Source organism: Cheilinus undulatus, linkage group 21, assembly GCF_018320785.1.
Source record: "Cheilinus undulatus linkage group 21, ASM1832078v1, whole genome shotgun sequence".
In the NCBI taxonomy this organism is placed as follows: domain Eukaryota; kingdom Metazoa; phylum Chordata; class Actinopteri; order Labriformes; family Labridae; genus Cheilinus; species Cheilinus undulatus.
The window spans coordinates 2,132,587-2,159,255 of record NC_054885.1 but is presented as its reverse complement, the minus strand read 5'-3'; the positions used below and the strand labels follow the sequence as shown (position 1 = coordinate 2,159,255).

The 26,669-nt window shown below is 39.1% G+C and overlaps 1 protein-coding gene across 2 annotated transcripts; it reads right to left on the bottom strand.

Moving 5' to 3' along the window:
* LOC121503845 (polycomb protein suz12-B-like) lies at positions 1 to 22,534 on the bottom strand. 2 transcript variants are annotated; one of them, XM_041778411.1, is made up of 16 exons: positions 21,845 to 22,534; positions 17,361 to 17,407; positions 17,207 to 17,271; positions 10,864 to 10,932; positions 10,293 to 10,342; positions 10,112 to 10,197; positions 9,776 to 10,022; positions 9,074 to 9,176; positions 8,673 to 8,778; positions 6,529 to 6,703; positions 6,346 to 6,434; positions 6,034 to 6,177; positions 5,796 to 5,953; positions 5,476 to 5,674; positions 3,844 to 3,923; positions 1 to 3,213 (listed from the first exon to the last, which is right to left on the bottom strand). In XM_041778411.1, exons 1-16 carry the CDS (start codon positions 22,005 to 22,007, stop codon positions 2,808 to 2,810), a joined length of 2,187 nt encoding a protein of 728 aa, XP_041634345.1. In that variant the 5' UTR covers positions 22,008 to 22,534; the 3' UTR covers positions 1 to 2,807. The 2 variants fall into 2 exon arrangements, with proteins under 2 accessions (XP_041634345.1, XP_041634346.1); XM_041778412.1 differs by lacking the exon at positions 21,845 to 22,534 and adding an exon at positions 20,176 to 20,224.
* Between the last annotated feature and the right edge of the window lie 4,135 nt (positions 22,535 to 26,669).

Sequence of the window (26,669 nt, the reverse complement as noted above, 5' to 3'; positions counted from 1 at the left end):
TTCTGATAAAACTGGCGCTTTAGCAGCATCCATGCTAGGCTCTGCCACCATAATTGCACCAGCCTCTTGTTGCTGCTTGCTCACGTCACGACTCTGCTGCACCTGAAACTTGTGCCACTCGTCACCGATCGGTCCTGTCACTTTCTAACCGGGCCCAAACGGTTCAGACATGAGCTTTGCAAGATGGATTCGCCAGTGAGAAACATGGAAATAGGCGAATCCATCTGCTTTGCAAGGTTATGTTTAACATGTGGCCCACCTTTGATCGTTGGTGTCAACGGTCCCAATACTTTCCAGCGTTTCAGTAAATCAAGGGTTTGTGAAGGAATACTGCACCCAATATTTAAAGGATTCCTTCCTCTACAACAAACTTATCTAATAAAACAGCTGTGGTACTTTCAGCACTGCCAACCATTAATATAATGCATCATTTTAAACTTATGGTATTGAAATTATTGAACATTTAACAACCTTATATAAACTAGATCTTGATCAGATGGACATAAAGAGCATGATGATACTCCATCAGAGTCCTAAAGGAAAGATCAGACCCTCTTAGACACCGAGGACCCTTAACCGTGTGGCTGAATATCGTGGAAACAAACTGTGGAGTAAAGGACGCCTTTGGTGGATCAGAGTTTGGCTGATTGGAGGAAGAGAAAGAAAAAGATCAGCTCTTAATATTGGAGTAAGGACAGAAAGTTCTGGAATAGCTGCAGCAGATCGCTTCATCCTGACGGTATGACCCCACTGGATCGGTCTATCTGGCGAGCTGATGGAGCGTCATGCTCCGCCCACTTCTGTCGCCTACTTTGCTTTCTGAATTGAGGAGTCTCCTTTAGGTGTACGTACCGAACAGCAAACCAAAGTTTCATTCTCAGGGATAAACTCCACAGACTGATGGAGAACATTTGTTTTTAAGTGGCAACGCTGTCTGGCCTCGAGCTGCATCAGGTTCCCAGAATGCTTTGCATGTAGCTGGCTTCAGCCTGAAGTGCAAACCGGCACTTTAAGACAGCTTCTCTCTCCATATGTGAAACTCAGCCATGAACATGAAATGTTAGTTCACTGTTTAGTACCTTTACCTGATAGAGTTCTGCTTTTATTGAAAGGCACCTCAATTTAAAGGCGTAGTCTGTAAAACTGGGAATATTAGCAACATCTAACATCACACTGCCCACTTCTAAAGGAACAAGTCCATGGAGGGGACCCTCCCTATGTAGGAATAAAAGGCTTTGACAAAATAAAACAATTGTGCATGTCCAGGTGAGAAAAATTTTTTGTAGATGGGCGTGAATATAAATATAATGTTTCATTTTTACCAAGATTGTTCTGCTGAATGCTGCAAGGCTAAATATTACGCACTGCTCCTTTAAAAACAAAGAAGCTAACAGAGGTGGGTGGATGGACGGATTCACTGGGGCAGTACCGTAACAGTCTGAGTCTGATATCAGTAAAATAAAGTGAAAACACCATTTTATACTGGTGCCCTACTCCTGAGTGAGCTTTGTTTTATCTGTTATTCTGCACTCATTGTATCCCACAATGCATTGTGCAAAGTAGTGAACGACCCATGGTCATTTGCCCCGCAATATTTACCATCATGCATCACAAGAGAAAGAGCCTGTGTCCATAACTGGCTTTTTTAGCAGAGGCAGCTGAAGTCCAGTCTGAGTCGGACTTAAATGTTAACATAGTTTCTGAAATCCAGGCTTAGTCAGACTTACATGTTTACCTGGATTCTGAAGTCCAGTTTTAGTCGGACTTACATGTTTACGTGGATTCTGAAGTCCAGTTTTAGTAAGACTTACATGTTTATGTGGATTCTCAAGTCCAGTCTTAGACGGACTTGCATGTTTACGAGGATTCTGAAGTCCAGGCCTAGTCGGACTTATATGTTTACATGGATTCTGAAGTACAGTCTTAGTCTGACTTAAATGTTTAGATGGATTCTGAAGTCCAGTTTTAATGGGACTTACATATTTACGTGGATCCTGAAGTCTAGTCTTAGTCGGACTTACATGTTTACGTGGATCCTGAAGTCCAGTCTTAGTCGGACTTACATGTTTAGATGGATTCTGAAGTCCAGTTTTAGTCAGGCTTACATGTTTACGTGGATCCTGAAGTCCAGTCTTAGTCCGACTTACATGTTTACGTGGATCCTGAAGTCCAGTCTTAGTCGGACTTAAATGTTTAGATGGATTCTGAAGTCCAGTTTTAATGGGACTTACATGTTTACGTGGATCCTGAAGTCCAGTTCTAGTCGGACTTACATGTTTACGTGGATTCTGAAGTCCAGTTTTAGTCGGACTTACATTTTTACGTGGATCCTGAAGTCCAGTCTTAGTCGGACTTAAATGTTTAGGTGGATTCTGAAGTCCAGTTTTAGGGACTAGCACCTTAATTCATCATTTTTAGCAGCATGTAAACGTTCGAGTGATTTTAGCACCAAAGAAACAATCTGCAGCAGCATTTCCTACATTTCTGACCTTCAGACTCCAGGATCTGTTTTTATTCAAAACTCTCCTTAGACAGATGTGAAGGGAAAAGGACGTAGCACCTCTCATGACCGATGTAGAGAATAACAGAAGAAAACAGCTTCTCTTTTCTTATCTGAACGTTGATAAATGTTGAAGCTTCTCTTGAATGTGAACGTTTGAAATCTTTGTCTTGTGCCCTTCTAGAATCCCTGCAGTGAAGTTTGTGGTGTTTATAGCCTCTTTCTGACTCGGTCTTCAGGATCTTTAGTCCTGCTCAGAGATCTTTGTGGGTTTCTCACTGAGCATCTAGTCCGACTCTGACCGGACTCAGAGTTTCTGCTCTCTGGTCAGCCCGTCAGTCTCAGCTCCTCCCTCCTCGTCCTCCTGCTGGTGTCCATTCTCCAGGCAGCCGTTGTTCGTCTCATCGCTGCAGGATCTGTACTCCACCGGATCCAGATCTGGGTCCGGATCGGGCTCTGGCTGAGACTCCACGGCGGTCTCCCAGTCCTCCTCTTCTTCCTCGTCCTGGTCTCTGTCGGTGTCTCTTTGGCTGCGGAGGAGGCGGAGTCTGTTCATGGCGCGGTCGATGGTGAGCGTGCTGATCAGGTTGAAGTCGTGCATGCTGATCAGGTGAAGCAGGAAGTTCCTGCAGAGGTTGTTTTTGACAATGTGGTCGCCGTGATGGTCGGCGAACATCAGACAGGCCTCGTTCATCTGGTTATCGGCGATGAAGCTGCAGGGAGGAGGAGCCAACAGTCAGCATGGTGAACTGAAGCAAATGTGTGATTATTAAAGGTTAATTTAGATAAAGATGCTGGGATGGTCAGTCTGCAGATGTTGGTTCTTTTCGTTTTTAGATATTCTAGTATTTCTAAAATTATTTTAGGAGCTGAAGGAAACTAAAAGCTCCAGCAGCACTCGTAGTTTAGAGTAAAACTTCATCAGAATGACGTGTTTCAGCTTGTAGTCTTCATCTGAGAGCCTGATACCTCAGGACGTTTTCATCCTCCATGCCCCTTAGAGGTTGAAGTTGTACCAGAAATACCTGCTTCAGCTCTACAGGGACGTTACGAGCTCTAAGCTGTGCTCATCAAGATTAAAACAAAAAAAAAGACTCAGAGAATTTTATGTGCAATGAATCTAGAATAAACCAGAGGTTTTCTTCTACAAGTAGAGGAAGGAAAACTTTTCATCATTTTAAGATGCAGCTGGTGTATATTATTCTAAATAGATAGGGAAGTTTGATATAAATGTGATTCAACAACATCAACAATTTAGAGATCAAAAAAATGTTTTGAGGTTTCTGCATTTATCAATCCTCTTCATTCAGATCAGCATTAACCACATCCTCTCTGATACAGACCCGTGCTTCATGACGTGGAGGTTCCACAGCTTCATGATCTCCTTCTCTCCCTCGTTGACATCTGTGAACTCCTCGATTTGCTGCAGAGAAAGCAGAGTAGTTTTAGTCCTTCAACAGATCATTTCACCTTCATTTATAGTCCAGAGCTGACCCTCATTTATCCTGATATCAAGTCAGCTATAAAAGCAAACTACAGGCTTTAAACCAAGTGTTACAAGAACCAAATGACAGGTTGGTTAAAAGCCTTTTAAGGACGCTGAGAGGTTCAGTCTTTTCTCAGACCTGGCCGTCGTTCCAGACTAGAGCTTTGCAGGATGGATCTGCCTGATAAGGGACATTGAGTCTGGACAATCCCTCTGCTTTGCACAATTACAGAGCCTCAGCAACATTTTCAATAGTCAGACAGTGAAAACTAGAATGCACAACACTGGATTTTTGCAGACATCCAGTGTGCCAATATTTACAAATTCATATAGCCAGTATCAAAAGATACTGATACCTACACATAAATGTAGTTCAGACCTAAAACTTCAGTCCTTTAAACACAAAGACTTTAGCTGATGAAGGTCTGTTGGTCCAGCTTAAAACTTCCTACACATGGCCGATACTTATAGCTGATATTCTGGTTGTACACACTGGCAGAAAGCATCACATACGCCAAGAATCTAGTACATCCTCAGTTAAAGTGCAGTTGTGGGTTTAGGAAAAAGGCTGTGGTGTTTTCTATGGGTGTGTGATAAGCAGAAATTAAATGAGTGACCATGAGGGGCCCTAAAGACTTTAGTCAGAGGTTCTAGTTGTGTAAGGTTTGAAGAAAATCCCCCGTGTCCTTGAGATATTGCATTCATTAGCAAAGGAATTAGAGCCCTATGACTTTGACCTTTGACCCGAAAAATAATTCAGCTGATCCTAAAGCCACGACGAACTTTTGTGCAAAATTTAAAAGAAAAATGTCAAAATGTTCTGAAGGTCTGCATTAACAGGAACGGCCTGGATGTACTTAAAGGTCACATATTATGCAAAAATCACTTTGTTAGGCGTTATTAACAAAAGTATGTGCCCCTGGTCGGTCTACCCCCAAGAACCGGACAAATCCCCCCCTCTCTTTCTCCACACTTCAGAAAATGTGTGCTGAAACAAGCCATTTTCAGATTTTCCCTTCATGATGTCATGTGGGGAGTTAGCCCTGCCCCCATGTTCAGTTGGCCATCCCCACTTGGAAGAAAGTTCTGCCCTCCTCTCCTGATCCTCTCAGCTGGCAGCTGAGAGGAGGATCAGGAGGGCCACATCCATTTCCTGAGAGGGGCGGAGTCAGACAGCTCATTAACATTTAAAGCCACAGACACAGAAACAGCTCGTTCTGAGCAGGGCTGAAACAGAGGGGTTTTTAGACATGCAGAAATCCAATACTGGAGTGGTTATCAGCAACAAACTTCACAGGCATGTTTTGGGGACCTCTGAGACCGATATAAACCTGTCTTAAACGGGTAAAATATGTCCCCTTTATGATGGAAACCTGAAACCAAAATGTCCCTGGCCTTGGCTATCAAAGTGAGTAGAACACATCAAAAAAGTTTCATAACCTAAACCTTAGATGTAAAACAGATTAATCCTCCTCAGATGTAGGCTGACCTTTGCTGTCTTCTCTTTGAGCCAGTCGGGGTCTCTCTCGTCCTCGCTGTCCACCTCCATCTCCTGAGGTCGCAGCGGCGTGCAGCTGTCGCTGTGGAAGTAGAGGCGGTTGTGCCCACTTATGTATGTCCTCTGCTGCTCCCGATCGCCGTCCTCCGACTCCAAAAACTCAGACAGACTGGGCTTTGTTCTCTTCGGTCTGGATGGAGGGAAATGTGTTCATTTCAATGAGATTTCTTTAACAACTCCCGGGGTACAAAGACAGATATAACAAGTGTCATCATGAGTTATTAGAGCAGAAAAAGAGAATATTTCTGTACCGGCAGGTGAGAACATGCGTGACCGACGTCCTCTTCACTGGGCCGTTCCTGCTGAAGGCGAAGCCCGGCTGGTTGTGGATGTCCTGAGGGTTTCCAGCGTACGAACCGTCGTAACAGTCGTTGATAGAGACCTCGATCTTTGCTCCTTTGGGATGAGGCTGGCACAGACCAGAAGAGTTAAGCATTTGTACGAATCCCAATAATCTGACACCAATGTCTCATGAGCTTTTGGTCTCACCACGTAGTTGAAGATGAAGCGGGAGTGAGACAGTTTGAGGTGTTTGAGCAGACTGTAAAGCTTCCTGCAGTTCAGCGTGCACCACGGACAGTGGAGGTCGTCTCTGGCCTCCGTCTGCTGCCGTGTGTTGTGGTTGTACTGGAACTGGACGGAGAGAACAGACTGTGAGCATCGAGGGGAGAAACACCTACTAAATGTGCGTCTTTTAAATATCCTTGCTGAATCTTCATGAATCAAGGCTGTAAAGTCGATCTGAACCAGCCTCTCTTTGAGGATATAAATGATCCAGATCCAGGATCAGGTCAGACTGACCTGGTAGAAGATGCGTAGCTTCTGTCGAGGCTCCGCTGAGATTTGTTCTCTCCTCGTTTGCACGTCAGGATTTATGGATTCTTTAAGAGCTGCGGCACAGAGGAGAAACACCACCACTGCTCAGTTCATCTAATAATTGAACATTCTACCCATTCCTTCATCTTAGTGCGGCTTTATTCTCACTGTTTGTGTGCGTGGCTCTCAGGGTGCTCGTTCTGCTGTCCTGGTTGGTCTCGGAGTTGCGGGTGGCGAGTGGTTTAGCCACAGGAGCCGTGGAGCGATCGGAGGAGTTGGTGGTCCAGCGCAGCGTGAACTGAAGGGTCGGACCCTGAGAGAAACTCTCAAACGGAGGCAAACGCTGCAAAGAAAGAAAAAACAATACTGACTGGAGGCTCAGCTTGTTGTTAGCAATAGCATTAACAATTTATCTTAGATTCTTTATTATATCTTTATTCTTATTTTATTCTGATGTCTAAGGATTTTAAAGTTTGGTGACTATGAAATAAAGGACTTTGTGATTTAGATTTGTAGATCCTTACAGATAAAAGATTACAAATATTTGCTTTTATTAATCCCTGCATTAAGGTGCAGTCACACAATGGCAATCTGCACCGCTTGAGCTCCATGTTCCAGTTTCACTGAGTAGCATGAGCGTTCTGTACCGCGCTGAAGGCCTTTGCACTTTGAGTCTAGGGCTGGGCAATTAATCACAAATTAGATTAATTCACAATATGGCCTGCTGTAATTTTCAAATTGCAGACAGTGCAATATTTCTTTAATCTAAAATTTGTTTAAAAAAAAATGTTTAATGCAATTTTGTTTTGCAGCAGCAGCAGATTTGATGTTCTACACATCATCCAATTCTTTTTGTAGATTTTTGACAGAAGTCCTTTTCTTGTTTATGCATTTCTTCCTTAATCAAAACAAGAATAATATAAAAATCCCTTTCAATATGTCAGTTGATATCAAATTTGCAATTAGAGCAAAAATTGCACTGTTTATTGTTTATCCCCATTTTTATTCTAGCTATGGTGCAATTATAATATAGAATGAATTATTGCTTGTGTTAAATGAGAACATAAGATGAGGAACCTAAAATAACTGCATATTAAATTGCAATCGCAATACTGGGGGGGGGGGGGTTGCAATTAGATTATTTTTGCTAATTTTTGCCCCTAGTTGAGTCTGCTTTATATTGTTGCAAAATGCCACACGAAAAACGGAAATCTGATCTAATGTTGTGCTAATCATGTTTGCACACTGATGCTGAATCTTTCGTCATTATGTTGTTTGGAACAGGTTAAATTTTTTGTATATTTTTGCGTAGGCTAAAGTCATTGAAACAGGCAGCAGCTGTTCAAAGCTGCAGCTGCAGCTCTCTTCTCTCTCTCTGCCCTTGAGATGAAACCTGACTTTAAACAAACACCATGATTTACTGATGTATAGTGAGCCATGTGGCACATAATACATAGACAAATCACATGATGTGGCATGAGTTGGTGAATATGGATATTTTGCAGTGCATACAAATAAGATGCACTAGACTCAGCATAAAAGGTGTGAGTGTGTGACATACTATCAGACTACAGACCTGAAAAACACTTCCAAAATAACAGCCTCAGTATGCAAAGACCTTTAAACACTGTGCACTTCTTAGCTCTGGCACAGATTGATAAGAGGGGGGCTTCAGCATGCTACCATAGCTTGAGCAACCCCACAATGGCAAACATTACGGGATGGTTTCTAACCAAAACAACCCAAATAATTCACAAAGGGAGTAATGCTGCAGTCACAGCTCTGTGTTCTCTAACGTGTTGACTCTGAGATCATGCTTCTTAGAAAGAGCCATGTTTGTCTTTTATGATGATATAATGATGTTGCAGCGGTAGAGTGCAGGCCAGAGGAAGACTAAAGAAGGGAGGAAACTCTGCTCCTGCACAGTGCAAGGCAAATACGCCTCACTTTAACCTTCTTATATTTGCTAAATTATTTTCCATGAGAATTATCTTTGGATTACATTTTTTTTACTATTCCTTTCTTAAAACATAACTTGCCAAGTTTCATCAGCTGAGATCTGATCAAAATATTTAGAGGTTTAAGGATTCACAGAAGCATTTCATTGTGCATGAAAAAGAGGTTGTGGAATGTTTTTAGGATGAAAGAGGCAAATTAATTTCACAAGAAACTAAACCTCAGTAGAAATTTTGTTAATCTTAAAAAACTGAAGAAGCCCAGATCTATCCAGCTGCTTTAATTTATAGGAGAATATATTCCTCTTCTTGCAGGTTATGGTCTCCCTGCCCTGAGCAGGTAAATCAGACACCCACCTTTCCGTCCAGGATAGTCTCCCAGGTCGCCCTCTTCTTGCTGATGGGACACTCCTCCATCTCTTGCATAGAAACCTCGTACTCCCCATCCAGCAACTGCAGACGTCTGCACACAAACATCATCTTTGATTCAACGGATTCAATTCGTCATTATCTCTATAATTCTGCACACAAACGTTGAAATAAATGCTGTTTTCACAGCCTGGAGAAGTACAACACAAAAGAGCAAATACAGGATGGAAAATACACAAATCTCGCTTTTTAACGTAGCTCTTAAAAAAATAAAATACCAATAAAGCTTGCCTAACTTTAGAATAAGAGACACGAGGGCTGAAGGATAAGGAGATCAGAAATAAAAGGATGAATAAGAAGGAGTCTGTGGGTTTGTGCTAGAGTTTCACCTGTTTTTATCAAAGACTGTCATCTGAGCCACAAACGTGGTTTCTCCCTCGTCCCTGAGAGAAGAGCTCCTCCTTTTCCTGTTGATCACTTCCTCTGTAAAATCTAAAACAAACACAGAACAACATGATAAATACTTAAACTGGTCTCCACCTGAGCATTGTTTTATTTCCTATTCCTAGCAGGGATGCACAATATTGGATCTTTGCTGATATCTGATATGCTGATATTAAAGTTTAGCTGATAATGACATATGCATGAGTCTTTTATTTTCAAGACCTCTTGAGTCTGACCTGTTGCTATTATCATGACTGCCTATACACACGGCTGATAAATGTGCAGTATATTATAGGAGAATTTTTTTCATCTGCAGGTAGGTAATGACTTTTTAGGACATCACTTGCCTGTATGATTGTTGTGCCAAGAATATCGGCTTCCTAAATTCCTTTTAACTGTTGTTTCTGCATAAATCTAAGTTCAGACTAGCTGACTGGTCTAAAGTTAAACACTGAGCTCAATTCACTGAACACAGAGCAATAAGGGACCCTCAGTCCTGCAGAGCTGCATGGACACACCATCGCATAAACATGTAATGTTCACAGGAGCATAGCTATAGCATAGATGCCATGCACAAGGATAAACTTGTGTGGCTATGAACGCTGAAACAACTTCAAAAAAGCAGATAAGCTTCGGCATCTCCTCACCTCTGCTGTGGTGATTCTCTCCGTTGGTCAGGCCGTTCATCTGCGTCCAGGAGCATCCGGGCCTCGACACCCTGAAGAGCACGGAGTAAGACTTCACCATGTGGGAGTTGCTGGGTTCAAACTCGCTGCTAGGAATCAGCAGGGAGGGTAAGGAGCCCGGCTTGGCCTGCGATCCAGCTCTGGTGTCTGGATTCAGAGGAACCTGCTTCTTCCCTGTGGGGACCTGCTTCACCGGACAGCTCACGTCCTGAACGGGTGGCAGCAGGAGAACACTTTAGACTAAAAGCTTCAAAAACATGACATATATTCTCTCTTTTTCATGATTGTATTGCTCACCTTCCTCTTCTTGTGACAGACTTTGACTAGCAGCACCTCCAGAGAAACAGAGTTCTGCTCGTTCTCACAGTCCTGAGACGGCTTCCCTGAGAAAACCATAAAACAAACAAGGATTACAAACTTCCTGGATCAGTGCAAAGACTTTCTCAGAGAAGAAAAGGAAGGCATGAAGGAAACTCACCCGCTTTGTGGAAGAAGCCGGTAAAGGTGAGCTGCAGGTTGGAGGCTAAGCTGTGGAAACAAAAACAGACAAGGTCACATGATCATTGTGTTAATAGACAGAAAAAGTGGGTCTGTTCTTGATGTTCAGCGGAGGAAGAACCAAAGGCTTGGTGGCACTGGTGCCATGTTAGAACTGGATTTCAGTACTCATCCCTAGACACCATCCAATCCTTCCTAGGATCAGCATCCACCAGCTCTTTAAGTTCATTTTTTACCATCTGCCTTAGTTTGTAGAACAAGTTTACTTATTTTTTAATAGCATAACTTCACTTTAGCCTGTTCCTTCTACTTTTATTATTTCCCTTTTTCTCCAAAGCTACTGTGTCAGCCTCTTTTTATAAAAATAATATAACATCAAATACACCAGCTATGGCAGGTGTATCCTCTATCAGTGATGGCGAGGAGTTCATTAATGTACTTGTTTGTAGCTTTTGAAGCGTTTGACATAAATGAAAATAAAGTATCTTAACACTATATAATAGAAATAATACATGCAGTGTGTGAATCAGCATGAGGTCTGCTTAGTTCACCTGTGAGTCTCCTGTTCTCCTCTCATCTTCTCCACTTTGAACAACAGATTGTCGACCTTGAAGCTTTTCCTGAACATGCACACAAACAGCAGGGGTTAGAGAAACAGACGGTCCACGCTGGCAGAGCGACACATTACATTATACATGAGCAGATTTCTACACAGAGATACAGCAGAGCCAGGCTGGGGCTCAGTCCCACTTCTAACTCCCCATCCCTCCCTTTTTTGTGTTTTTTTTAGTGTTTTTAGTTTTTTAAACAGAGTTATAAGGCTGAGTAGTGAGATCTATACATTTACGTAAACAGACCTGACAATGATACCAGACATTTCTACTGTGAGTGATTGTTTTTAAATGTTTGTTTAAAATCAAAAGGACCATAACGGAGCAGAGCGGCTAGGATGTGCCCCACGTACGCGGGCAGTTCTGGTTCAAGTCCGGCCTCTGGCTCCTCTCCTGCATGTCTCCCACTCTCTCATCCCTGTTTCAGACTCTATCCATAATAAAGCCATGAAAGCCCAAACGTATAGCTTAAAAAGGGGCCGTGATGCATTGAACAACATTGAATCATGATGTTAGTTTCTAATCTTGCATATGATTCACAGTTTATCCTTGGAGGTTTCTTAAAACACTAGGTTTGGAGCGTGCCTCTGGAAAATCTCCGTCTAAAGGGTCATGTAGCCCGAACACTTCACCCTACCCTCCATTCAACATGGATCAGGACTAGGGCTGAACGATTTGGGAAAATAATCTAATTGGAATTTTTTTTACCCAATATTGCAATTTTGATTTAATATGCGATTATTTCTTAAGCTCCTTAACTCATGTATTTTCCAACAAAAACAGGCAATAATTTATTCTATACTATAACCAACACAATATTAGATTAAATTAGGGCTGAAAACCTGTGAAAAAATATCTTATTATGATGCTTTTAACTCACTTTGCAAATTGGATATGACATGTATTAAAGGGAATGATAAGTTTTATATAATTCTCATATTTAACAAGAAAAACGTACAAAAATGAAGAAATTGGACTTTTCTCTTACACTATCCTAAAAATATGCCATTATGCCACAGAATGATTGCATGATATATAACTAGGGCTGCACAATTTGAGAAAATAATCTAATTGTGATTTTTTTCCCCCCAATATTGCAATGCGATTTAATATGTGATTACTTTAAGGTCCCTCGTCTTATGTACTATTCAACAAACAAGCAAAAAATCATTCTACATTTTAACCAGTGCAATATTAGAAAAATTAAACTAGGGAAAAAAGATTTTGAAAAAAAAAATCTAATTGTGATTTTGGCTCATATAACAAATTTGATATCAATCTATACTGAAGGGATAATAATTTTTTGTTATTTTCATTTTGATTAAGAAAATCATATACACGAGGAAAAGTAGGATTTTACTTAACTATTTTGAAAAAAGACACTTTTATACATGCACATTGGCAGTGCAGGAAATTTCTGCGATTTAATCTTATTTGCGATTAATTGCACAGCCATATATATAAGTTATAATATCTCTGCTGCAAATGAAGTTCTAAACTGGTATTTTGACACGAATTTCAGGTTAAAGAAAATTGAACCTTCTGCGATTTGAAAATTTTAGCCGGCCATATTGTGATTTAATCTAATTTGCGATTAATTGCCCAGCCCTAATCAGGACACCACACGCCTAAATGTAAACATGCAAAATGTAGGAGAGCTAAATGGTGTAGAGGGACTGGGCTCAAGAACATATCCCAGTATCATTTGGTTTTAACTTGTGATGAGTGCTCCTTAAATATAGAAATAAGGTTGGTGATTTGTGCTGTAAACATTTATCGTTTTGTCAGCACTGGGTTTGGCATCTACTTTTTTTCAAATCAAAATCAACATCAGCTCTGCCGATGAAAACTATATGGTCTATCTTATTTGAAAATGCATGAGTACATCTTAAAGCTTTATTTATATTGCCCAGTCCTGCTGTAAATGTGCTGTACGGCTCTTTAAAAACACAGTGTTCTGTGTAAAATTCAAACAGCATGTTCTCCTTTGTGTGCTGACCTGAAATCAAACGACCATGAACACCTGGATCCTATTGGGGCTTTTTTGGAGTGCACATAACTAACAGAGTCACATAAATCTGTCCAGCATCAACCTGAGTGAAGGTCTAATGAGCTAAAGTAACTGGAAACACCTGAGAGGCTGCAGAGAGTTTGACATCAAAAACGAGAAATCAAACTGGTTTCAACTTTTAAAGCACAGCAGCAGGATGAATCCACCATCCAGCGTTAACTCCTGGTGCATTTAGCTGGGACTGTAAGGCTATTATAAGCTTTAATGGTCAGGTATGCTCACGCAACAAAGACTCCAGTTAGCCTTACTCTGAGTGTACAGAAACCAAACACCAAATAAAAGAATAAATAGAGTCTAAAAAATAAGATTAATATATGTAAATGCTCTTGTTCGGTATCAAAACTAGTCTATACAGGTCTGTCTGCAAAGGGTGCAAGAATGCTGACGAGACATGTTTGGAAAAATAAAATATGCAAGGATGTGGGCAGATTTACATGACAGATAATTCACATTGATTAGTGCAGATGTAAGGAGAAGTAGCTGTCAGTGAGCATACTGTCAAACTCATCGCTCACCAAAAGGGACAAAAAACCCAACACTTTTTCAGTATTTTGCACAAATATTTGGGTAATCTAACTGAAAATTAGATTAAATTGCGATATGGCCTGCCGCAATTTTCAAATCACAAAAGGTGCAATATTTCTTTGACCTGAAATTTGTGTCAAAATACCAGCTTAGAACTGTTTTTTGCATCAGAGATGTTATGCATGACATATCAAGCAATTGTTCAGGTGCCCTTTTTTGAGAATAGTCTACAAAACCCTACCTTCTTCATTTTTTTACTCTTTTCTCATCAAATATAAGAATGACAAAAACCCTTCAATGCAACAATTCAAATCCAATTTGCACTACCAGTCAAAATCATCAGATTTAGACACTTTTAAAGAATTGCTCAGGAATAAAAGACAGTTAAGGAAAAATCAAAACGCAATTACAATATTAGGAGAAAAAAATCGCAATTAGATAATTTTCCAAAATGATTCAGCCCAATCTTGAGAATGTGATGATCCACAAATATGAAATTAGCCAGCCCAGTCCTTTATTTGAGGCCAGCCTGTGTCTGAAAACGTATTGTGTGTATTTTCTATGTCTCTCTGTGGTTGCATGATCATTTTGCTGTTCCTTTTCTCTACATGCTCAAAATAAACTTTTTAACAAAAAGATTTTTGCAGACTTAAAATCAGCAGATAGCTCTGCAGCAATGTAGGAAGAAGTGATCCCGTAGAGCAAACACCAGACTCAAACAGCTTAGACATTTTCCAGCGCTCCTGATAAGGAGAATAAAAGCCTCCATATACAAACACTACACACCTCTGAAACTTACTGAATACGAGTTTTAGTTTCTAGTAAAATGGCATTAAGAGCACTGAAGAATAAACTCACAGCTTTTCCTTTAGTTTATCTGATTTATTCCTGCTTTGTGAGTTCAGCTCATTCATCTTGAATCACCAGCGGCGCTCCATGTGACTACAGCGTGCAGCAGGAGTGCAGCTGAAAGTGAAACCGAGTCGAGCGGCTGCAGCAGAAAACTTGTCTTCTAGTTCACTGCCTCCACCTCAAATCAGGAAAAATATATCGCTCTGAATAACGGCTTCGAGAGAGGAACCTTCCAGAAACGGTCCTGAAGGGGGAAAGCCCTGGTCTGAGAGTCTGAGGAATGTACAACCAAATAAGGACTGGGAAAAATCAGAAAACCTTAAAAGAATTTTATAGATAATCCTGACAGATAGAGACTGACACTCCATGACCCTCTGCTGCTCACTGGGGTTTTTTTGAGACATGAGAACAACCACAATACCTGCCATTATAACTGTTGATAGCCGGGGTCGCGCATGCGGGTTAAGGGGGCTATGACATAATCGTTTCAGGAAAGAGGTGCTTCGTTATCCCTCTGGTACCCCTTATGCCAAAAATGCACACTTAGTTGATATTTTTTTTAAAAACTTTGTCCTCTTTCACAATTAATATTATCATGTATTGTATTTTTTGTTCATTTTTGCACAATTTTAAAAATTCTGTCCCAGCCACAACAATCAGCCCAACATAAATGAAGTAAACCTTTTTTATAGCGTTAATATCCCCGGTGTGCAGAAAGTCCCCATTGAAACCCATTCAAACCACTTCTTTTTATCTATACGCCATTAAGGTATGAATCATGCATTTTCTGGTTTCGAGGCTTCACTTGAGAGTTGAGGATTTACATTTGCACCTGGACCATTTTTTTACCCTGTGACGTCACTTTTACCATATATGGGGCAGGAACTACATGTTTTTTCCACCAGATTTCAGTGTTGTACTGCCCTCTGTTCCCCGTCTCACTAACTCTCTGAGGTTCTGTTTACATGCAGATCAGTGTGTGAGTCTGTGAGTGTGTCTGTGCAACAATCAAAAAATAAGTTATTTAATTTTCATGTAGTAACCTGCAAAAAAAATCATTTTTTGTGTATTCTGCATCTAAAAATGCAGTGACATCATCAATGAAAAATGGCATTTAAAGGGTTAAAGAAATTAAAATGAATGAGTATTTGACATTTATGATTAGGGCTGACCTTAAAAGAGAAAAATATAATTCAACAACAGTAAAACAATTTTGAAATGTATATTTATAACATGATTTAAAGGTGTGCGTTTTTTGCGCAGAAAGGTGAAAAACATGTGTATTTTAGAATAATTGACCTCACAAAAAAAAACTAATGATGCATTTTGACCAGTGATGCTACTAATCAATGACATATGCCAGGCTGCAATCATCCATAAATAAGTTATTCATGTTCAGTGTTGTATCTTGAAAAAAATCAATCAGTTTTTTTCATCAAAAAAATTTTGTTTGTTCACATTACAAACATGGCAATTAAAGGGTTAAAAGATATGACAATTATTGAGTATTTGATATTTTTGTTAATGGCACAAGTTGATGAAAGAAGTAAGAAATTAAACAATTAAAAATAAACTAATATAACTTTTTTATTTACAGTTATAACCCCCCCGTGCATTTTTTGCACACTAGGAGGAAAATGAGGCAGCAATTTGTAGGAATACCAGAGGGTTATACACTGGGAGACAAAACAGTTGGTGTGTATAGATTTGTTTACTCTAGGACCCGGTTTAAAAGTAGCACTGGTCCCTTAGTCCTAACCCTATGTTTTGCATAGACACGTCTACAGATGGGACATCCTGGAACAGAGGTGTAAGATGAAATGCTAGGGCTGCATGGCCCTTCAAACAGAGACTGTCCAGAGGCACACTCCAAACCTACAGTTACAGGAATTCTCCCAAAATGCCTTTAGAATCATCCACAATGCTTTTTTCAAAGCATTATAGCCCATTTGATTTCAAACAAGCATTTAAGAACAAATCACTTGTAGTAGAAACCACTACGATCTAACAGGAACGTGAAGGGTTTTCCCATTTCGCTGGGAAGACCCTTCACTACTGCAGAATTAAAGGGGCAAAAGCAGCCTTTAGGATCAGGAGGTAAGGGTTAACGTTAGAAATGGGACTGAACCATAGTTTCTGGTACTAAAACAATGCCTTTTGAATCCCTCATTTTCTGCCAAAGTTTACATAAATGAGCAAACGTAACCCCAGAAAAATCTGAAGGACACGGCCCAAAATACTGCAGACAAAATACAATTTATCTAATGAAGTACAGCCAATGTTTCTAGTGGAAAACTTTTAATGCCAATATTTAGTCAGTACCTTCTTAATATTTCAGAGGTCTAAAATACAAACCTAATATCTTCCCCTGTATGACAAAATTCAGCTGAATCAAACGTATAACCTGGCTCTAGGTTTTCTTCTTAACATCCATGTTATCGCACCAAAAACCAAACCACAGCCAACCCCATGTGTATTCTCTGCAGTGTCTGTATGCAAAGCAGCCTAACTGAAAACGTCTCTCATATCTCAGCTTTAACCGATCCATCCAGCCCCCGCCTACAGCAGCCAACATGTCGGTTAACTTTCACTCCACGTAACATTTGACCTGCTTTTCCGAGAGGCAAACTACTCGACAGCAGCTTTAGATCCAGCATACAGCCATTAAAGGTAAAAGAGAGACAGGAGAATCAGGGGAAAGGCACAAGAAGGAAGAAAACTTTAAACTAACGTTTTTTTCTTGTGCATTCTTCTCAGGATTTGGTTTTCTTTCAACACAGTTTTTGTGCTAAAACCAACTTGAACAAACAGCATGAGTCAGAAAGTTATTCTTACCTTTTGGTGTTATTCCTTGAGTTTCTGTGAGACATGTAGGTGAGTGTTCTGTGCAAGAATATGGGCTGAAAGATTTTAAAAAAAGCGTTACTATGTGCTTCAACGTGCCAACAGGAAAGAAAAAGGTAAAATAAATCATGTGAGGGACACTCACAGCGATTAAGTTCCTGGTGCGAAGGAACCTGTAGATTTGGGTTGGCTCTGAGAACAAACAAAAGCACGTTACATGGTGCATTACTCAGCATTTATACCAAAAACAATCATTTTAAACTTACACAGCATGGCAAGACTGTCAGAGTTAATGCTGAAACATTCCTTATGAAAGGTATTTAAACACCACTTAACATGTAGGTAAATATTCTAAACATTTGGACATTCAAGATGATTTTCTTGCCTTTCTTTAAAATATATTTCAATCTTTGCAAAGGTTGTTAGATAGTCAATAGTACAGTGTACAGTTAGTCTGCTTTCCTTTTGTCTCCTTTTATGTTTAACTTACACCAAACTGCAGTCATGGCTCCAAAACTGAAAGGCTAATACCATGCTGTTAGGCGGCACTGAGTTCAGAACCATCAATGTTTTATGAGTATGAGTGCTTAGACTTGGCATCTGCACCAATAACCATACCAGCATCATATCAATGCAACCCTTACCAAAGCTTTCAACCAAATCTGTTTTTTTATGAAAGCAGGAGAAGAACGAACCAATCAACAATTGCCCTAAAACGTCTGCAGACGTTTGTGATTGGACAATAAAATTGCGTGCAGATGTCTTTGTGCAGCGTTTAATAAATAAACACAAGACATTACCTAATATTGGATGCCTAAGACTTCTGTTTCTGTGGGATCTACATCTAAATCCTGATTTTGACTGGTGTTTCTCAGACAAAATAAGAAATTCAAAGGTATTATGCCAAACTGGGGTAACTTTTAAAACCAAATTTTACATTTTATAAACTGTCACCTATTAAAAGATCATTGAAGTTGTACGGCTGGACTTTTTAAGGTTTTAAAGATGCATTCAAGATACAATATGTAGAATTTGTGTGCTAAAATATCTTTATCAGTTTAAAAAGACAACATTCAGTTGTTAAAGGTCACATATTGTACCCTTTTAAGTCAAGTTTATATCAGTCTCAGAGGTCCCCAAAACATGCCTGTGAAGTTTGATGCAGAGCAAACACTCCAGTTTTGGATTTCTGTATGTCTAAACCTCCTCTGTTTCAGCCCTGCTCAGAACGAGCTGTTTCTGTGTCTGTGGCTTTAAATGTTAATGAGTCGTCTGACTCCGCCCCTCTCAGGAAATGGATGTGGCTCTCCTGATCAGGAGAGGAGGGTGGAACTTCCTTCCAGGCGGAGAGGGCAAACCAAACCTGGGGGTGGGGCTAACTCTCCACATGACATCATGAGGGAAAAATCTGAGAACGGCTTGTTTCAGCTCACATTTTCTGAAAGTCGGAGGGGGGGGGTTCTTCTGACTCTTAATGGGATTGTGGACAGGCCAGGGGCACGTATTTTTCTAGAAAAAGTGTTCTAAAAAAGTGTATTCTTTATAATATGTGACCTCAAAAAAAATTAACTGACATCTTACAGTATCTGAAATATTTTCTCACATGGTCAAAGACAGAGAAATTCTCAGCTGTTATAATTATAAAGGGACATGTCTTGTCATGTGTCTTCCATAGGTCGGCATAACAAAGCATTTCCAGGTAATTAAGACCAGCACTGCTTAGCGCCGCCCCACCTCCACCCACTGCATGTACATCCTGGGTCCAATTCCAGCATGAATACGGAAGTGCACTTTTCAGTACATTCCCCCTCATTATGAAAGTTTATGAATGAAATCAGAACCTCCATTTTCTGTTTTGTAATCTTATGAGGTGTCTTCAATACAAGACAAGAAGTAAACAGCAGAGATGGATGGAGATAGGCAGCTGGTCTTTACTCGGGGTTGACCAATACTGTTTTTTCAGGGCTGACAGCAATTATGAGTAGTTCATGGGATCAATAACTGATATACATTTATTATGATGAACAAAAATGTACTTACGGAGCAATAGTAAAACTGCTTGATCAAAAGAATGAAGGAAAATAAACAACTGAGCCCCAGCTCTATCAGCATGAGAAACGGCAGAAAGCAACACAGTAAAACAGGTAAACAGGAGGTGATGCTACAAACTCACTGTCTAGGTGGTGACCAGTATTGAGTATTGATAGGCTAGTGCTCATGTGGCATCTAGCCAATCAGATTGTTTTGTATACAGGTCATTTGGTGAGACTGTGGAGAGTGAAAATAAAGCCAGAGGGGAGGACACTCTTTGCTGTGGAACAAAAGTAGTGTACTTTTTGATGCGATTATCTGTTAAATAAAATGCTGACACCAATAACAGGTCTGTCCTTACTCTTTACTCCTCATATTGTGTTCCTGTTTTCAGCATAGGTGGAAATAATTAACATTTACTCACATTACTGTACGTTTTTGAGTAGTTTTAGAACCAGTTGTTCAACTTTTATGCAAGTATATTTTAGAGGAAGTATCACACTTTAGCACAATTTCAAAGCATCCATTACTGAGGGAAAAATACACACTACAAGTCAAAAGAAGCAGGTCCAAGCTGTCCATCAACAAAACAAAGGTGGACAGCAGTTTGGCTCCGACTGCATACGACTGTCAGAACTTGGCAAGGGAACGATTTCACATTACATTCAAAGCAGATGTTGTAAGGTGTGACTTTACTCAAACAACCAGGTTGGAGATTCACATTCTCTAACTGTTACTGCACGTTAACCCCTTAAAAATCCAAGGGCCCATCAGTTATATACGACATGTTAAACACCACTAGAAAGCTCTGATTCTCAGAATTCTGACCATGTTAACCATTCCAGGATAAAACCACCTCAGCAGCTACCCTTAACGCTTTTGTCAGGATACAAACAAAAACAGAAAACAGTAAAGGTGACACAGCTCACCATTAGAAGCTCTCCTGATCATAATATTCCTTCAAAAACATGAAGAGCCCCCACCATGTAAGTCCAGTTAAATGTTCAGTCACATATTACATCTATAAAGATCTATAGTCTGGTTTTGTATCATTTAAAATTTTCTGTTGCTGTTCTTAATAATCCACTGTATTTGTTGTAATAACGCCCATATTCCAGGCAACAACTGTCTGCAAACCTTGATCCTTCTTGGAGTTTGAAAATGCCTGGACTTTTCCTCATAAACAGCTGTAAAAAAACTAATCTTCTGTTCTATATTTTATCATACTTTAACCTAAAATAGATAAGGCTTCATGCTTTGGTCCAGTGGAGTTTTCCAGCAAATACCTTCCAGCTACAGTCATCTACAGGCCCCTATTTCACAACACAAATTCAGACAGGAAAATACTTTTTTGTATTACTCAACAGCTGTAACAGTTACAGTGAGTCTGACAGTTACAGAAGAAACTTCCGAGTGTTACCTTTGTAAAACACAGCATTCAGTTTGACTTGGGTATGCATGGATAGGCGTTTTTGACTAACTTTTTAAAATACAGCCCCTCTCTAGTAACAATAGTAGCTACTGAGGACTTTGACTAAACCTTTAATGAATTGCTTCTGATTTTTATTTAAGTAGTCTTATAGACCAGTGGTTTTACTCCTACTTAAGTAAGCTGTAGGCAAAGTAACTACGTTTAATGAGTCCAATGGCCTTGTTCTTTTCCTCCTCTTGAGTTAAGGAGCCTGCAATGTTTACCACTCAAAATGAAAAACTGCCCATTATTTGAGGTCTAGGACTAATTTTTCTGTTGCTGTGGTTTCAAACAGGTTTCAGTATGCTTTGACTGTTACTAGGATCACATTGTTTAGTACTGCCACAGCATCTAGTAATTCTATTGTAGAGAAAAAACAGCTCACCATTCAGCTGAAAAATTAAACAGGACAGTGTTACTCAACGCATGACTCATTTGTGATGATTTGTGGCTCTTTTATGTCTTAATTTAAAATATTATTTCCAAAGAAAACCTTATAAAGGAAAATTTTACCTCAAATATCATCCATTGCAAGAAATATTTATCAGTTTGTTTCCCACTCTTACACAGTAGGCTTTAATTGTCAACCTCTATTTTTGTCTGCATATTTCCATTGCCCTTATTTGCAAATTTTTGCTACTTTATTTCCATTTTTACTGCTTTTGGCCCAATTTTGACACTTTTATCCAATTTTTTTTGCATCTTTTCTTCCCCTTTTTGCCACTTTTTACCCATTTAAGCTGCCTTTTGTGTTTAAATGCCACTAAATTCCCATTTAGCCACTCTTTGATGCTTTTTTGCCCATTTAACCCACTTTTTTTCTGATTTTTGCTCATTTTAGTCACTTTTTATTCATTTTTCTCCATGTTTTTGCCACTTTTGAACCATTTTTGCCACTTTCTGCCCTTTTTTGCCACTAACTTTTTTTCTGTCTTGTAGTTTTATCTTAATATAAATATTCATTCACAACCTAAAGACCTACAGCTGTAGGAGCTCCAATGACAGAAATATTAAGGTATGTCGGCAATGCCTCATGTGTGGTACTTGGATGGGACTCACTCTCGTCTGTAAATCTTACAGTGACCCTCCGACACTGATATCTGATGAATGATGAATGTGTAACTCACTCTCAAAGGCCTGCAGGAACAACTCGTGGTCGGCTTGAATGAGTTGCATGTTGGGCTTCTTTGCTGCAGCCATCGCAGAGGAGGACGAGGAGGACTGGTACGACCCGTTGGCTTTCCCCCCAGAACCAAAACCCGCCGGGAGGCTCTGCTTCTGTGGAGCCATTGCCCTGATATGGCAAAATTAAACTATCCCACCTCTAGATATGTACGAAAAAATGTGTGTAACAAGAAAAAATCTGAAGTCTTCTTCCTTTGTCAAAACAAAAGGGCAGCGTTTGGAGAAAACCAGCCGTGGAGCCGAAACACCGCTATCACTCCATTTTAACATCGACTTATAGAGATAAACGCCCTTAATTTGTTACACTACTGAATATAAAAAATGATGTTTCCGCATTTGATGCTGGTGTAAGAGTTATAGAGGTCGGTAAACAGGCTTGAAATGCGCGAAACAAGAAAATCAGCCTCCGGTGAGCTGACGCGGTGTTAGCTAACAGGCTAACTTCCTTAGCCAGCTAGCGACATCCCCGGGCTAACCGGGTAGCATCGTCCGCCTTACGGACTTCACGAATAAAGACGCGGAATGTTGAAGCTAAACGAGAATTGATTTATATTAGAAAAGGCAACATTTTCAGAGGTTTCGATACCATAATTTAACGTTAAATTCGCTTAATATGACTCCTAACGGCTGTTGGCAAGTTGGGATAGCGGTAGTGAACACAACAGTCAACATCACATACATACCCGGAAATTATTTTCAAAATAAATTGCTTTTGAATCAAGTCTCCCTGAAAACCCATTTAACTTCATTCACAATGCAATATTTTCGACATTTTGGAGACCATGAATATGTCTTTACGGAAGCACTCGCTTCATTACCCACATATTTATTGAAAACGAACTCACCAATAATTGTGTACTTTTATTTTGAAAGAACAGTCGATTTGGGTGTCGTGTTTTTTGCGACTTGATAAATGTATGCTAAAGCCTTTGCTTGTGTTGAAAGATACCGCCTTCTAACAACCTCAGCCAATCAGCGTGCTCATAGGAGAGGACACGCGCTCTCATTGGTGGACACTTTTCGCCGGTCTAAAAGCAGGAGGTGCAATCAGCAATGTGTTTGCCGCCTGCAGCATGTCTTTTCCAACTACAGAGAGTGAAAATATTATTTAGAAAAAAAATGTATAAATTTGAAAAATGTAAAAGGACAGAAAGAGTTTGAATGTCTCTTGTAGGGAAGATACAAAGGATCTGAGACATTCACAATATGAAATTATTGCCAAAAAGGAATATCAATGCTATGGAGCAAAACTCTTGCACCATACTTCCTCAAATTACCACAGATCATAAAAAAATTAAATAAATGTTGAAATTTAAAGGCCCTAAGGCACTGATCATCAACTGGCGGCCCGGGGTTTAAGGTTATCTTTTGGCTTTAAATGTCTGCAGCTGTTAAATCCATCCCACAAACAATTCATATTGAAATAGTTTTAGAATGACTTAACATTTGATCTGTTTTTACAGAAATTTACTGTCATTATTGGTAGATATATTTAAAAAGGGTTACAGTTGGCAGAAGTGCTACAAAAATGACCAGATAAAGTGGTGAAAAGAGGTAAGAGAGTAGCAAAACTTGGTTATAAGTGGCAAAATGGGTTGTGGAGTGGCACAAAGGGACAAAAATTGGCAGAAAAAGTTAAGAATAGAAGATAAAATGTGGCAAAAATTAATAAAAGATGAAAAAGGGGGCAAAAAGTATCAAAAATTGGTTACAAATGACAAAAATAGTGCAACAAAAGTAATGAAAAGAGGTTAAAAGTGGCAAAAATGGATAAAAGAGTGGCACAAAAGGGATAAACCACGCGGGAAAAGTGGTTTAAATGGGTTAAAGAATGGCAAAACTGGGTTTAAGAGGCAAAAATGGGCTAAAAGTGGCAAAAATGGGTTTTAAATTTGAAAAAAATGTGATGAAGAGGGGTTAAAAAGAAGCTAAAATAGAAGAAAAGTGGCAGAAATGGATTAAAGAGTAAACAAAGATAAAAAAATGCAGGAAAAGTGGTTAAAATGGGGGAAAATCTTGCAAAAATTTTGTTAAAGAGGCACAACGGGGCAGAAAGTGTCAAAAAGGGGTTAAAAGTAATTTAAAATAGAGTTAATATTGGTGCTAAATCACAATTGTTGAGGGCCCATTCTCTGGGATTTTCAGGGGCCCAGCCAACTCTGCTGTCAGGCCTGTCACCTTGTGGCCTGCTGAATAATAGATAATAGGGATAGATCTCACTGGTAATGTCTGAAATACAAATACTACCACAACAATATTTCAATCAGACCAAAATCGAGACTAAATCTGGCCCTTGTGCAGATGTACTTGATGACCCCTGCCCTAAGGGATTATAGAGTGTGTGTAAATGTATAATCAAGCAAATTGCAATCACTAATTGCAAATACAAAAAGTGATCATGCTCATTCCTGCTCCAACATGTGTTTTAATTTAGCATTTGCAACTGTTCAGATGTTTTGGTAGCACTGAACATACTGACTGGTTTTATGATTCTCCAGAAAAATAATCCTTCTCAATTTCAGAATTTTATTTGTAGTAAATGAAAATAATGATGTTCATGGTTTTTAGAATCATTCATTTTTTTCTCTTTTGGGTTTTAAAATGTCCCAGCTTTTGTAGAAGTTGTGTTGTAATATCTGTGAACATTACGCCAATGTATTCTCTTTCCATATCTCGCAGCCCTCCTTTTAACCCTTAAGAGATCCTAGGGACATTTTGAGCCATTCAGTTTATTTAATTTTAAGCCATTTTGGCCTTGCAGAATAAAAATCACTCAAATTGGCCTGAGGATATTAGTTTATATTCTTAAAAAATAAAATAAAATTGTGGCCACAGTTCTTTAAGCTACTCATAAATGACACATTAGTTCCTAGTGACAAAAACGATTCATTGAAAATGCCATTTTTGCTCCCACATTTATCTTAAAATAGACATATACATTCCTCTATGTTAGGATTTCATTTTAGACTACAAGCTTTCAATTTTTATTTTTTTATATTTGTCCACTAGATGGAGCTATTATTCTCCCATTTAAAGCATGCTGCAAAATTTGGGGTATTTTACTTGAGTTTTTGTGATTTTATTCTACTTAAACAATTCAGTAGTGTAAACATACTGACCTTTTAAGGGTTAAAAACCCCATAATAGAATTTATATTTGATTTGTATATTTCAGGCTGAAGTAGTTCTAAAAGACTGACCTGTTTAAAGAAAGAAAAAAACATGGATATTATTATTTATACTGCATTTTGTGGAGAAGTGGACATTATTTTCATTTCCTCGTTAGGATAATAAAGGAGCTCTTAAGGGTTGAAGTCAATTTACAATAATAATTCTGAAATGTTAAAACCTGCTGCCAACTGATGTAAACAGTTACAATATAACACACAGAGAAGTGGGAGAAAGAGCAGTTAAATTATGATTTATTATTCAAACATTGTCCCTTTTACAGTTACAGTGGTAGTGATTCAGACTAACACACACAAGCGCAGACGGTACACTCACAATAAACAAAAAAGCAGACGCAGCAGTGAACGTCACTCGCACTTGAAAATATCATCTCACCATTTTTCTGTCCATAAACTGTGGTTTATTGACTGTAAACAGTGTTTGTAAGATGTAAACGTGGACAAATCAAACACACACATAACCCTTTCCACAGGAGAGCTTAAAAAATACAGTAACCTTCACCTTTAATCCCTTGTGCTCAGCATGGAAAAATAAGCAAATAGTTCACTATTTGAGAGTAAATTCCCGCTGTGTGAGCTTCTTAAATTTGTGCTCATCACAGATCAACAAGAATTTAACTCATTTATCATGGCTAGTATCAAGTTAACAATCCAGTTCCCATTAAAATCCACTAGAGGTAACGCTATTAATCCATCTGACCTTGAAAATTCAAGTGCTGGAGGAAGAAATTAGTGGATAATTATCACCCAGAAAGAGTAGGTCCCACATTTTTTTAATTTAAAGCCTGCTTTCCAAGTACCAAAACTTTGTTATGGATCTTTGTTTGAAGCCTAATAACCAGAGAGTGTTTCTGACAGAGAATATAATCCAATCTGTCTGGGTATCAGCGCATCAGGAAGAGGCTTGGACATGGCCCCTTACTCTCAGAAAGCATTGTTTGCAATTTAAAATTCAGTTTCAAGCCTTTTAAATAGTCATTAGACCACAGGTGTCAAACTCAAGGCCCGGGGGCCAAATCCGGCCCTTGGAACAATTACATCCGGCCCACAGGATCTTATCATATTTGTATTATAACCGGCCCACCAGTATGAGGTCTGCAGATTTCCTCCAGTATAAAAATTTTAACTTCAACTGTATTATTTAAAATATCCTTGTTAAGCCATAAAAATCGGAATAATTTGTGTTTTATTTCATATTTTAAATTTTGCATCTAAAGATTACAACTCAAACTTATGATATGACTTTTCATTTCATCCTTTGACCTTTTCAACTCATTACTTGGACTTTATATGTCACAGTTTTATCTTTTAGATCCCCAATTTTAAAGTTTAAGTCACATTTTGACCTGTTCAACTCCTTACTTTGGCTTTTTAATTTTGACTTTTAAACACAGGATTTCATTTTTTTTTCTCATATTTTGACATTTTGAAAGAATGATTTTTACTTTTTTTTTTTAAATATTTGACCTTTACACTCCCAATTTTGAAATTAAGTCATATTTTAACTTTTTAAGTCATCATTTTGAACTCTAGCTCATATTTTGACATTTTCAACTCCTAATTTTTGGCTTTTTAATCCA